This window comes from Ranitomeya variabilis, chromosome 1 (genome assembly GCF_051348905.1).
Source record: "Ranitomeya variabilis isolate aRanVar5 chromosome 1, aRanVar5.hap1, whole genome shotgun sequence".
Taxonomy (NCBI): Eukaryota; Metazoa; Chordata; class Amphibia; order Anura; family Dendrobatidae; genus Ranitomeya; species Ranitomeya variabilis.
In genome coordinates, this window is record NC_135232.1 from 28,343,658 (window position 1) to 28,355,876 (window position 12,219).

Sequence of the window (12,219 nt, forward strand, 5' to 3'; positions counted from 1 at the left end):
GTTTCAGTATTTTATTGCTCTCTCAATCCAGCTGCAGACCCTCGCTTGGCAAAATAATAAACGCACAAGATACATACCCTCAGATGACCCGTCACGTCCCACGATGTAATCCATGATCTGAAGGGGTTAAAATATTTTACAGGCAGGAGCCCTGCAAATGCAGCTGTGCTCGTGCTTGTAATTCCCCGGGGAATGAAGGAAATGTAGGTCATTGACCTACATTTTCTTCAGTCGCGGTGATGCGCCCCCTGGTGGATGTCCTCATATGACCTGGAGCGTGGGAAAAAGTTCCCAGGCTGCAGTTCATGAGAACATCCACCAGAGGGCGCATCACCGCGACTCAATGTAAGTACAGATCACTCTGCTTTCCTTTCAGCACCCGGGGATTACAGGCACGAGCGAGTGGTTTATCGCAGCTCTGCCTGTAATATTAGTTAACCCCTTCAGATGGATTACCTCGTTGGACGTGATCGGACATCAGAAGGTATGTATCTTGTGCGTTTATTATTTTGCCAAGCGAGGGTGTTCCTGATGGATTGAGAGAACAATAAATTATTACAACAACCGCTGTGTTTATTTCATTAAACTACTTTTACTAATGTGTGTGTGTTTTTTAACCCTTTCATACTATTGGATTAATAATGGATAGGTGTCATAATTGACGCCTCTCCATTATTAATCTGGCTTAATGTCACCTTCCAATAGCAAGGTGGCATTAACCCTTCATTACCCCATATCCCACCGCTACACGGGAGTGGGAAGAGAGTGGCCAAGTGCCAGAATAGGCGCATCTTCCAGATGTGCCTTTTCTGGGGTGGCTGGGGGCAGATGTTTGTAGCCAGGGGGGGCCAATAACCATGGACCCTCTCCTGGCTATTAATATCTGCCCTCAGTCACTGGCTTTACCACTCTGGCGGAGAAAATTGCGCGGGAGCCCACGCCAATTTTTTCCGCCATTTAACCCTTTATTTTAGCAGCTACAGCGCTGAAATTTTGCACATACACACTACTAACATTAGTAGTGTGGAATATGCAAAAAAAAAGGGGGATATGAGATGGTTTACTGCATGTAATCATGTCTCATATCCTGTCGGGTTTGTGCAGGAGAAATGAAAAGCCGGCAATTGAATTACCGGCTTTTCTATAGAACACCGCTGCGTATTTCTCGCAATGCACACGCATGGTCCGTGTGTAATCCGATTTTTTTCTCGCCCCCATAGACTTGCATTGGCGAGTCTCGGCCGAGATACGCTGACAATCGCAGCCTGCTGCGAGTTCCCTCGGATCCGAAATACGGTGGAGAAAATATCGGATGATGGGAGCTGCACCATAGATTAACATTGGGCCGAGTGCTATGCGATTTTTTATCGCATAGCACTCGTCCGTATTACGGTCTAGTGTGACCCCGGCCTAAGAAAGGGTCTCGGAGAGGGCTCGGCATTCAGGACAGGCCAGTATTTCATTAAAATATTCCGCATATTGTCCCACTCGTGATTGAATACTGCAATAAAGCGTATATTGTCATCCATTGTGTCCTTCATTTTCTTATGATATAATAGTGAGTCCCGAGACACCGACTTAGCCCTGTGATATCCGTTTTTTATACATCTCTGGCTATAGCCGCGTTGTTCAAATCTTTTTTTCAGATCGTTGGCCTGGGTTTCGAACCTTTGATCCGTCGAGCAGATCCGCCTCACCCTGAGAAACTGTCCAACCGGGACGGCCCTAACTGTGGAATGGCTATGTGAGGTTGTGGCGTGTATTAACGCATTAACTGATGTTTCTTTTCGGAAGACATCAGTCTGGATAGTGGACGTGGCATCCACCTCCAGACTGATGTCCAAAAAATCCATTTTAATTGCATCATGTCTATATGTCAACTTGATATTATAGTTGTTATGATTTAACATAGCCACGAATTCATCCAATTGCCGCACCGTCCCCCCGCCAAAAAAGTAAAACGTCATCAATATAGCGTAGCCGGCGCAGCACATGGTCGGCGGCCCCTGCCCCCGATTCACCAAATACCAACCTCTCCCAGTAACCCAGGAAGAGGTTGGCATACGCGGGGGCACAGGTCGCACCCATGGCCGCGCCACGCTTCTGATGGTAAAACTGATTTTTGAAAGTAAAAAAATTATGCGTGAGGACAAAGTGCAGCAACTCCAGGATGAATTCACACAGCGGGCCGTCCAGGTTGGAGGTCCCCAGGTAGAAGCGGACCGCCCGAATACCATCCTCATGGCTGATACAGGTATACAGCGTCTCCACTACCATCGGTTGGAGGTGGAACGGAATATGTGATCGCTTAGAAGAGAAATGGGACTTACCATGGACTATTATTATTTTGTACATGATCTCCTTACTATAGTCACCTACGTTTGTATGGGGCAGACACAGACTCCTGGTGTATTGCTGTAGCAGTGCGCGTGCGCGCGTCTCCTTCTTGGCTCCGCCCCCCTGTCCGGCAATGTCCTGCGGTGAGTGTGGGTGGGACCAGCTGGTGCCCGCTCATTCTCCCTGTTGGGATGGGTCCGGGCGGGGTGGGTGGACCCGGACGGCGGCGTGCGCACGCGCCGTGAATGCACAGCATAACAGTACAGTTAGATCATGTGACGGTCATGTGGCTTGTTACCATGACTATTTTAAGGTCCTACAGACATGTGAAACCACACTTCCCCTTGATAAAGCAAGGCTAATAGCAGTGAAACGCGCGTCGGGGTGCGTGCAACGGTCTGCCCACATCAGGTGAGACATGGCTGTCCAACTATCCCTTCCTCATGGACACAATATGGGGCAATGGATATGAATGTATGCCTGACATACATAAAGTGTCTTTTGGGTATATGGTTGGAATATCCCTGTCTGCATCTATAGTATAATGCAATTGTGTGTACTGAACATTTACCTTGTGGCAGACCTCATTTGTCTGGTGTCTTTTTTTGCACTTTATCGTCAATTGCACAGTCATTTGTTGACATGTGCCTGTGTTTTAAGCATTTGTATTTCTCTAAATAAAGCTTGTTAATTTTTTAAACAAACTTCCATTGGTTCTCCTGATTGAAGTAGCTAGTTTATGGAGGTATGTGTGATGATTGGGTGACGGACAGTAGTCACTATAATGAATCTGGAAATTTTTGTATTGATAGAGGTGTTATTGTACAAGAGGAGGAGCAGGTGTCCTGTGACATCACCTCTTCTTAATGGTGAATCCTGTATAATCTACATTATATAGAGGTGTTATCTGTAATTGTACAGGAGTAGGAGGAGGTGAGCTGTGACATCACCTATTGTGAATGGTGGATCCTGTGTTATCTACTGTATATAGAGGTGTTATCAGTCATTGTACAGGAGGAGGAGGTGAGCTGTGATATCACCTATTGTGAATGGTGGATCCTGTGTTATCTACTGTATATAGAGGTGTTATCAGTCATTGTACAGGAGGAGGAGGTGAGCTGTGACATCACCTATTGTGAATGGTGGATCCTGTGTTATCTACTGTATATAGAGGTGTTATCAGTCATTGTACAGAGGAGGAGGTGAGCTGTGACATCACCTATTGTGAATGGTGGATCCTGTGTTATCTACTGTATAAAGAGGTGTTATCAGTCATTGTACAGGAGGAGGAGGAGGTGAGCTGTGATATCATCTATTGTGAATGGTGGATCCTGTGTTATCTACTGTATAAAGAGGTGTTATCAGTCATTGTACAGGAGGAGGAGGAGGTGAGCTGTGATATCATCTATTGTGAATGGTGGATCCTGTGTTATCTACTGTATATAGAGGTGTTATCAGTCATTGTACAGGAGGAGGAGGTGAGCTGTGACATCACAATTGTGAATGGTGGATCCTGTGTTATCTACTGTATATAGAGATGTTATCAGTCATTCTACAGGAGGAGGAGGTGAGCTGTGATATCACCTATTGTGTATGGTGGATCCTGTGTTATCTACTGTATATAGAGGTGTTATCAGTCATTGTACAGGAGGAGGAGGTGAGCTGTGATATCACCTATTGTGAATGGTGGATCCTGTGTTATCTACTGTATATAGAGGTGTTATCAGTCATTCTACAGGAGGAGGAGGTGAGCTGTGACATCACCTATTGTGAATGGTGGATCCTGTGTTATCTACTGTATATAGAGGTGTTATCAGTCATTGTACAGGAGGAGGAGGTGAGCTGTGACATCACCTATTGTTAATGGTGGATCCTGTGTTATCTACTGTATATAGAGGTGTTATCAGTCATTGTACAGAGGAGGAGGTGAGCTGTGACATCACCTATTGTGAATTGTGGATCCTGTGTTATCTACTGTATATAGAGGTGTTATCAGTCATTGTACAGGAGGAGGAGGTGAGCTGTGACATCACCTATTGTGAATGGTGGATCCTGTGTTATCTACTGTATATAGAGGTGTTATCAGTCATTGTACAGGATGAGGAGGTGAGCTGTGACATCATCTATTGTGAATGGTGGATCCTGTGTTATCTACTGTATATAGAGGTGTTATCCGTCATTGTACAGGAGGAGGAGGTGAGCTGTGACATCACCTATTGTGAATGGTGGATCCTGTGTTATCTACTGTATATAGAGGTGTTATCAGTCATTGTACAGAGGAGGAGGTGAGCTGTGACATCACCTATTGTGAATGGTGGATCCTGTGTTATCTACTGTATATAGAGGTGTTATCAGTCATTGTACAGGAGGAGGAGGTGAGCTGTGACATCACCTATTGTTAATGGTGGATCCTGTGTTATCTACTGTATATAGAGGTGTTATCAGTCATTGTACAGGAGGAGGAGGTGAGCTGTGACATCACCTATTGTGAATGGTGGATCCTGTGTTATCTACTGTATATAGAGGTGTTATCAGTCATTGTACAGAGGAGGAGGTGAGCTGTGACATCACCTATTGTGAATTGTGGATCCTGTGTTATCTACTGTATATAGAGGTGTTATCAGTCATTGTACAGGAGGAGGAGGTGAGCTGTGACATCACCTATTGTGAATGGTGGATCCTGTGTTATCTACTGTATATAGAGGTGTTATCAGTCATTGTACAGGAGGAGGAGGTGAGCTGTGACATTATCTATTGTGAATGGTGGATCTTGTGTTATCTACTGTATATAGAGGTGTTATCAGTCATTGTACAGGAGGAGGAGGTGAGCTGTAACATCACCTATTGTGAATGGTGGCTCCTGTGTTATCTACTGTATATAGAGGTGTTATCAGTCATTGTACAGGAGGAGGAGGTGAGCCGTGACATCACCTATTGTGAATGGTGTATCCTGTGTTATCTACTGTATATAGAGGTGTTATCAGTCATTGTACAGGAGGAGGAGGTAAGCTGTGACATCACCTATTGTGAATGGTAGATCCTGTGTTATCTACTGTATATAGAGGTGTTATCAGTCATTGTACAGGAGGAGGAGGAGGTGAGCTTTGACATCGCCTATTGTGAATGGTGGATCCTGTGTTATCTACTATATATAGAGGTGTTATCAGTCATTGTACAGGAGGAGGAGGTGAGCTGTGACATCATCTATTGTGAATGGTGGATCCTGTGTTATCTACTGTATATAGAGGTGTGATCAGTCATTGTAGAGGAGTAGGAGGTGAGCTGTGACATCACCTATTGTGAATGGTGGATCCTGTGTTATCTACTGTATATAGAGCTGTTATCAGTCATTGTACAGGAGGAGTAGGAGGTGAGCTGTGACATCACCTATTGTGAATGGTGGATCCTGTGTTATCTACTGTATATACAGGTGTTATCAGTCATTGTACAGGAGGAGGAGGAGGTGAGCTGTGACATCACCTATTGTGAATGGTGGATCCTGTGTTACCTACTGTATATACAGGTGTTATCAGTCATTGTACAGGAGGAGGAGGAGGTGAGCTGTGACATCACCTATTGTGAATGGTGGATCCTGTGTTACCTACTGTATATACAGGTGTTATCAGTCATTGTACAGGAGGAGGAGGAGGTGAGCTGTGACATCACCTATTGTGAATGGTGGATCCTGTGTTACCTACTGTATATAGAGGTTATCAGTCATTGTACAGGAGGAGGAGGTGAGCTGTGACATCACCTATTGTGAATGGTGGATCCTGTGTTATCTACTATATGTAGAGGTGTTATCAGTCATTGTACAGGAGGAGGAGGAGGTGAGCTGTGACATCACCTATTGTGAATGGTGGATCCTGTGTTATCTACTGTATATAGAGATGTTATCAGTCATTGTACAGGAGGAGGAGGTGAGCTGTGACATCACCTATTGTGAATGGTGGATCCTGTGTTATCTGCTGTATATAGAGGTGTTATCAGTCATTGTACAGGAGGAGGAGGTGAGCTGTGACATCACCTATTGTGAATGGTGGATCCTGTGTTATCTGCTGTATATAGAGGTGTTATCAGTCATTGTACAGGAGGAGGAGGTGAGCTGTGACATCACCTATTGTGAATGGTGGATCCTGTGTTATCTACTGTATATACAGGTGTTATCAGTCATTGTACAGGAGGAGGAGGAGGTGAGCTGTGACATCACCTATTGTGAATGGTGGATCCTGTGTTATCTACTATATATAGAGGTGTTATCAGTCATTGCACAGGAGGAGGAGGTGAGCTGTGATATCATATATTATGAATTATATAGTGCACAGAGTACATGGAATATGACAATCAGTTGGAGGGTCTGTATATAGGGGGGAGATTTGGGGGAGGATTTGGACAATTTCTGTTCGGTTTCTGCTCCCAAAGCTCCTCAGTACCCTCTGTGTGCTCACCTGGATTTTACCAGTGGATTTTGTGCAGATTATATTGTGCTGCAAAATCTTTCTCCAGGGAAATTGGACGATGTGAATTTTCCTATCTGTCGCATCTCCACTTCTGCTGCAGATTTTCCCACTTTTGCACTTTCAGGTTTTGTTCCCACGTGGCGTCTCCGCTGGGAATGGTCGGCAGTGGATGTGAGCAGCGGATATTATTGGATGGCAGGAGCGGGTGAGCGGCACATTCTGCCCCACGTGTTACATCGCACCGACAACAGCAGCCGGTGCAGGAGTCTATGCAGGGGGAAACGCGTCGCAAAAAAGAAAACAGAGCTGCTTTTATTAGCGCTGCCCGAAAAAAAGCTGCATCAAATCTGCACCAAAAACCCAGAAAAAAAGAAAGAAAAAAAAAATGCAATAATGGTCGCAGATTGCGTATTATGGATCGGACTCCTGCTGGAAGAATAAAGTTGCGCTTTTGGGAACGGGATTTTTTAGGTTCCCGCTGCACCAATTACCCCCAGATCGGCAGCAGCATTTTTCTTTAGTGAATTTCTTTCTTTTTTTTTTTTTTTATATATTTTTAAAATGACATAATCTCGGTGTCGTCATTATCGCACCGAGCAGCAGAATAACGGGAACGTCGATTAAACGGAATAATGAAGATTGTGTAAAAAAGGGAGAAAATAACACAATCCAGATTTGATGTCTTTGTTGATTCCGGGTGTAAAAAAGTGTAATAAAAATTGATCAAAACGTCAGATGTGGCGGGAAAATGGTGGCGCCGAAGACGGCGTCTTGTCAACCAAAAAATAACCCCTCGTAGCTCCTGGAGGAGGAACCTACTTTTCTCCATGTAATATAGGTACATTTGGTGTTTACATGTCTGAGCTCTTACCATCTTGTCAGTAGGAATCACACTGGACTGCTGGGACTTGTAGTGCTGCAGCCTAGTTATTTCTGGGGTACTTCTAGCTAAACATGAGCAGAGTACACTCCGCCCTGCAGCAGGGGGCGCTCCTCTGCCTCTGTGCAGCATATATAAAGATTGAAGTGCAAACCGGCGCCCTCCAGTGGTCACCATAGCAAATAACATATGTAGCACAGGAGGCCACGCTCTACTCTACCGCCCTCGTGTGGTGAATTAACGACAGCGCCATTTCTGCTAGTCTAGCTGTACTCTATCGCCGCCTTGTGGTGGAATCAGTAATGACAACACATGTCAGAGGATCGGAGGCGGACTCTGTATCCCGGGGGCGGACTCTGTATCCCGGGGGCGGACTCTGTATCCCGGGGGCGGGCGGGCGGACACCTCCGTTACTGCCGCGGTTGCCGCTCGTGTTCCCGGGCTTCCGGCTGGGATGTCTGCCTGTCGGATCCTGTGTGTACACTGCTGTGACGCCGGAACCGCTGACATCTCGTTGTATCTCATGACATCACTGCTGATCGGCCGAGCATCTGTTTATTATCTGCAGATAAACAGCTCACTGTGGGACTACAACTCCCAGCAGCCGGAACCTGCAGCTGACAACTGATGTGCTACAAGAAGCATGGACGTCAGTCTGGAGGTGCTAATATCTACAAGTATCAAGAGGAAAACGCCGAGTCCCAAACTGCGCTGGTTAGGAGAGGTCAGTGCAGACGGTGCGGCTATAACCGGCACAAAACCACGTGTATACAGAGCACCACACCCTGTATTATACCCCAGAGCTGCACTCACTATTCTGCTGGTGCAGTCACTGTGTACATACATTACATTACTGATCCTGAGTTACATCCTGTATTATACCCCAGAGCTGCACTCACTATTCTGCTGGTGCAGTCGCTGTGTACATACATTACATTACTGATCCTGAGTTACACCCTGTATTATACTCCAGAGCTGCACTCACTATACTGCTGGTGCTGTCACTGTGTACATACATTACATTACTGATCCTGAGTTACACCCTGTATTATACCCCAGAGCTGCACTCACTATTCTGCTGGTGCAGTCACTGTGTACATACATTACATTACTGATCCTGAGTTACATCCTGTATTATACCCCAGAGCTGCACTCACTATTCTGCTGGTGCAGTCACTGTGTACATACATTACACTACTGATCCTGAGTTACCTCCTGTATTATACTGCAGAGCTGCACTCACTATTCTGCTGGTGCAGTCACTGTGTACATACATTACGTTACTGATCCTGAGTTACATCCTGTATTATACTCCAGAGCTGCACTCACTATTCTGCTGGTGCAGTCACTGTGTACATACATTACGTTACTGATCCTGAGTTACATCCTGTATTATACCCCAGAGCTGCACTCACTATTCTGCTGGTGCAGTCACTGTGTACATACATTACATTACTGATCCTGAGTTACATCCTGTATTATACTCCAGAGCTGCACTCACTATTCTGCTGGTGCAGTCACTGTGTACATACATTAGATTACTGATCCTGAGTTACATCCTGTATTATACCCCAGAGCTGCACTCACTATTCTGCTGGCGCAGTCACTGTGTACATACATTACATTACTGATCCTGAGTTACATCCTGTATTATACCCCAGAGCTGCACTCGCTATTCTGCTAGTGCAGTCACTGTGTACATACATTACATTACTGATCCTGAGTTACATCCTGTATTATACTCCAGAGCTGCACTCGCTATTCTGCTAGTGCAGTCACTGTGTACATACATTACGTTACTGATCCTGAGTTACATCCTGTATTATACTCCAGAGCTGCACTCACTATTCTGCTGGTGCAGTCACTGTGTACATACATTACGTTACTGATCCTGAGTTACATCCTGTATTATACCCCAGAGCTGCACTCACTATTCTGCTGGTGCAGTCACTGCGTACATACATTACATTACTGATCCTGAGTTACATCCTGTATTATACCCCAGAGCTGCACTCGCTATTCTGCTAGTGCAGTCACTGTGTACATACATTACATTACTGATCCTGAGTTACATCCTGTATTATACTCCAGAGCTGCACTCGCTATTCTGCTAGTGCAGTCACTGTGTACATACATTACATTACTGATCCTGAGTTACATCCTGTATTATACTCCAGAGCTGCACTCACTATTCTGCTGGTGCAGTCACTGTGTACATACATTACATTACTGATCCTGAGTTACATCCTGTATTATACTCCAGAGCTGCACGCACTATTCTGCTGGTGCAGTCACTGTCTACATACATTACTGATCCTGAGTTACACTCTGTATTATACCCCAGAGCTGCACTCACTATTCTGCTGGTGCAGTCACTGTGTACATACATTACTGATCCTGAGTTACACCCTGTATTATACCCCAGAGCTGCACTCACTATTCTGCTGGTGCAGTCACTGTGTACATACATTACATTACTGATCCTGAGTTACATCCTGTATTATACCCCAGAGCTGCACTCACTATTCTGCTGGTGCAGTTACTGTGTACATACATTACATTACTGATCCTGAGTTACATCCTGTATTATACTCCAGAGCTGCACTCACGATTCTGCTGGTGCAGTCACTGTGTACATACATTACATTACTGATCCTGAGTTACATCCTGTATTATACCTCAGAGCTGCACTCACTATTCTGCTGGTGCAGTCACTGTGTACATACATTACATTACTGATCCTGAGTTACACCCTGTATTATACCCCAGAGCTGCACTCACTATTCTGCTGGTGCAGTCACTGTGTACATACATTACAATACTGATCCTGAGTTACATCCTGTATTATACTCCAGAGCTGCACTCACTATTCTGCTGGTGCAGTCACTGTGTACATACATTACATTACTGATCCTGAGTTACATCCTGTGTTATACTCCAGAGCTGCACTCACTATTCTGGTGGTGCAGTCACTGTGTACATACATTACATTACTGATCCTGAGTTACATCCTGTATTATACCCCAGAGCTGCACTCACTATTCTGCTGGTGCAGTCACTGTGTACATACATTACATTACTGATCCTGAGTTACATCCTGTGTTATACTCCAGAGCTGCACTCACTATTCTGCTGGTGCAGTCACTGTGTACATACATTACATTACTGATCCTGAGTTACACCCTGTATTATACCCCAGAGCTGCACTCACTATTCTGCTGGTGCAGTCAGTGTGTACATACATTACATTACTGATCCTGAGTTGCATCCTGTATTATACTCCAGAGCTGCACTCACTATTCTGCTGGTGCAGTCACTGTGTACATACATTACAATACTGATCCTGAGTTACATCCTGTATTATACTCCAGAGCTGCACTCACTATTCTGCTGGTGCAGTCACTGTGTACATACATTACATTACTGATCCTGAGTTACATCCTGTGTTACACTCCAGAGCTGCACTCACTATTCTGCTGGTGCAGTCACTGTGTACATACATTACATTACTGATCCTGAGTTACATCCTGTATTATACTCCAGAGCTGCACTCACTATTCTGCTGGTGCAGTCACTGTGTACATACATTACATTACTGATCCTGAGTTACATCCTGTATTATACCCCAGAGCTGCACTCACTGTTCTGCTGGTGCAGTCACTGTGTACATACATTACATTACTGATCCTGAGTTACATCCTGTATTATACCCCGGAGCTGCACTCACTATTCTGCTGGTGCAGTCACTGTGTACATACATTACATTACTGATCCTGAGTTACATCCTGTATTATACCCCAGAGCTGCACTCACTGTTCTGCTGGTGCAGTCACTGTGTACATACATTACATTACTGATCCTGAGTTACATCCTGTATTATACCCCAGAGCTGCACTCACTATTCTGCTGGTGCAGTCACTGTGTACATACATTACATTACTGATCCTGAGTTACATCCTGTATTATACCCCGGAGCTGCACTCACTATTCTGCTGGTGCAGTCACTGTGTACATACATTACATTACTGATCCTGAGTTACATCCTGTATTATACCCCGGAGCTGCACTCACTATTCTGCTCTTTTCTTTTCTCAGGAGAAGGAGGCAGTGTTCCTGGTTGATGAGCGGCAGGTCAGGGAGATTAAGCTTCGTTCTGGGAATGTAAAGAAGACGTTACTGAAGAAGCAGAGCGTTGTTAGCGTTGCCACGTCTGATAATGGTCAGTGGTCTCCTCCGCGCTCTCTGATTCCCCCCAGAGTCTGATGCTCTTTTTCTGTATCAGACATTTGATTGAGTTTTGTAGTTAAAGGGGCGGTGCGGGATTTTCTGTAACATTATAATATAACCACGAAACCTGTGTTTCATTCCCCGGCGATCCCGATGTCCCGCGTTGCTGCGCTGGTCACATGTTGTGATTGTCTTCTACCATCATGTGATCTGCTGCCGGACCCCAGAGCTGTGACATGGCGGTCCTCATCACTTCTTTCCTGAGCGGCAGTTGGCCAGAGAGATTTGAACTTTGATACATTTAAGTTAAATTGT

At 45.1% G+C, this 12,219-nt stretch overlaps 1 protein-coding gene across 1 annotated transcript in view; it reads left to right on the forward strand.

Moving 5' to 3' along the window:
- The first annotated feature begins 8,044 nt into the window (after positions 1–8,044).
- Positions 8,045–12,219, forward strand: part of CPLANE1 (ciliogenesis and planar polarity effector complex subunit 1) — a 102,071-nt gene continuing 97,896 nt past the window's right edge. Inside the window, exons 1-2 of the mRNA XM_077280406.1 lie at positions 8,045–8,401; positions 11,773–11,896. Of these exons, the coding sequence (XP_077136521.1) occupies positions 8,321–8,401; positions 11,773–11,896 (205 nt within the window). The 5' untranslated portion in view covers positions 8,045–8,320. The remainder of the gene's footprint in view (positions 8,402–11,772; positions 11,897–12,219) is intronic.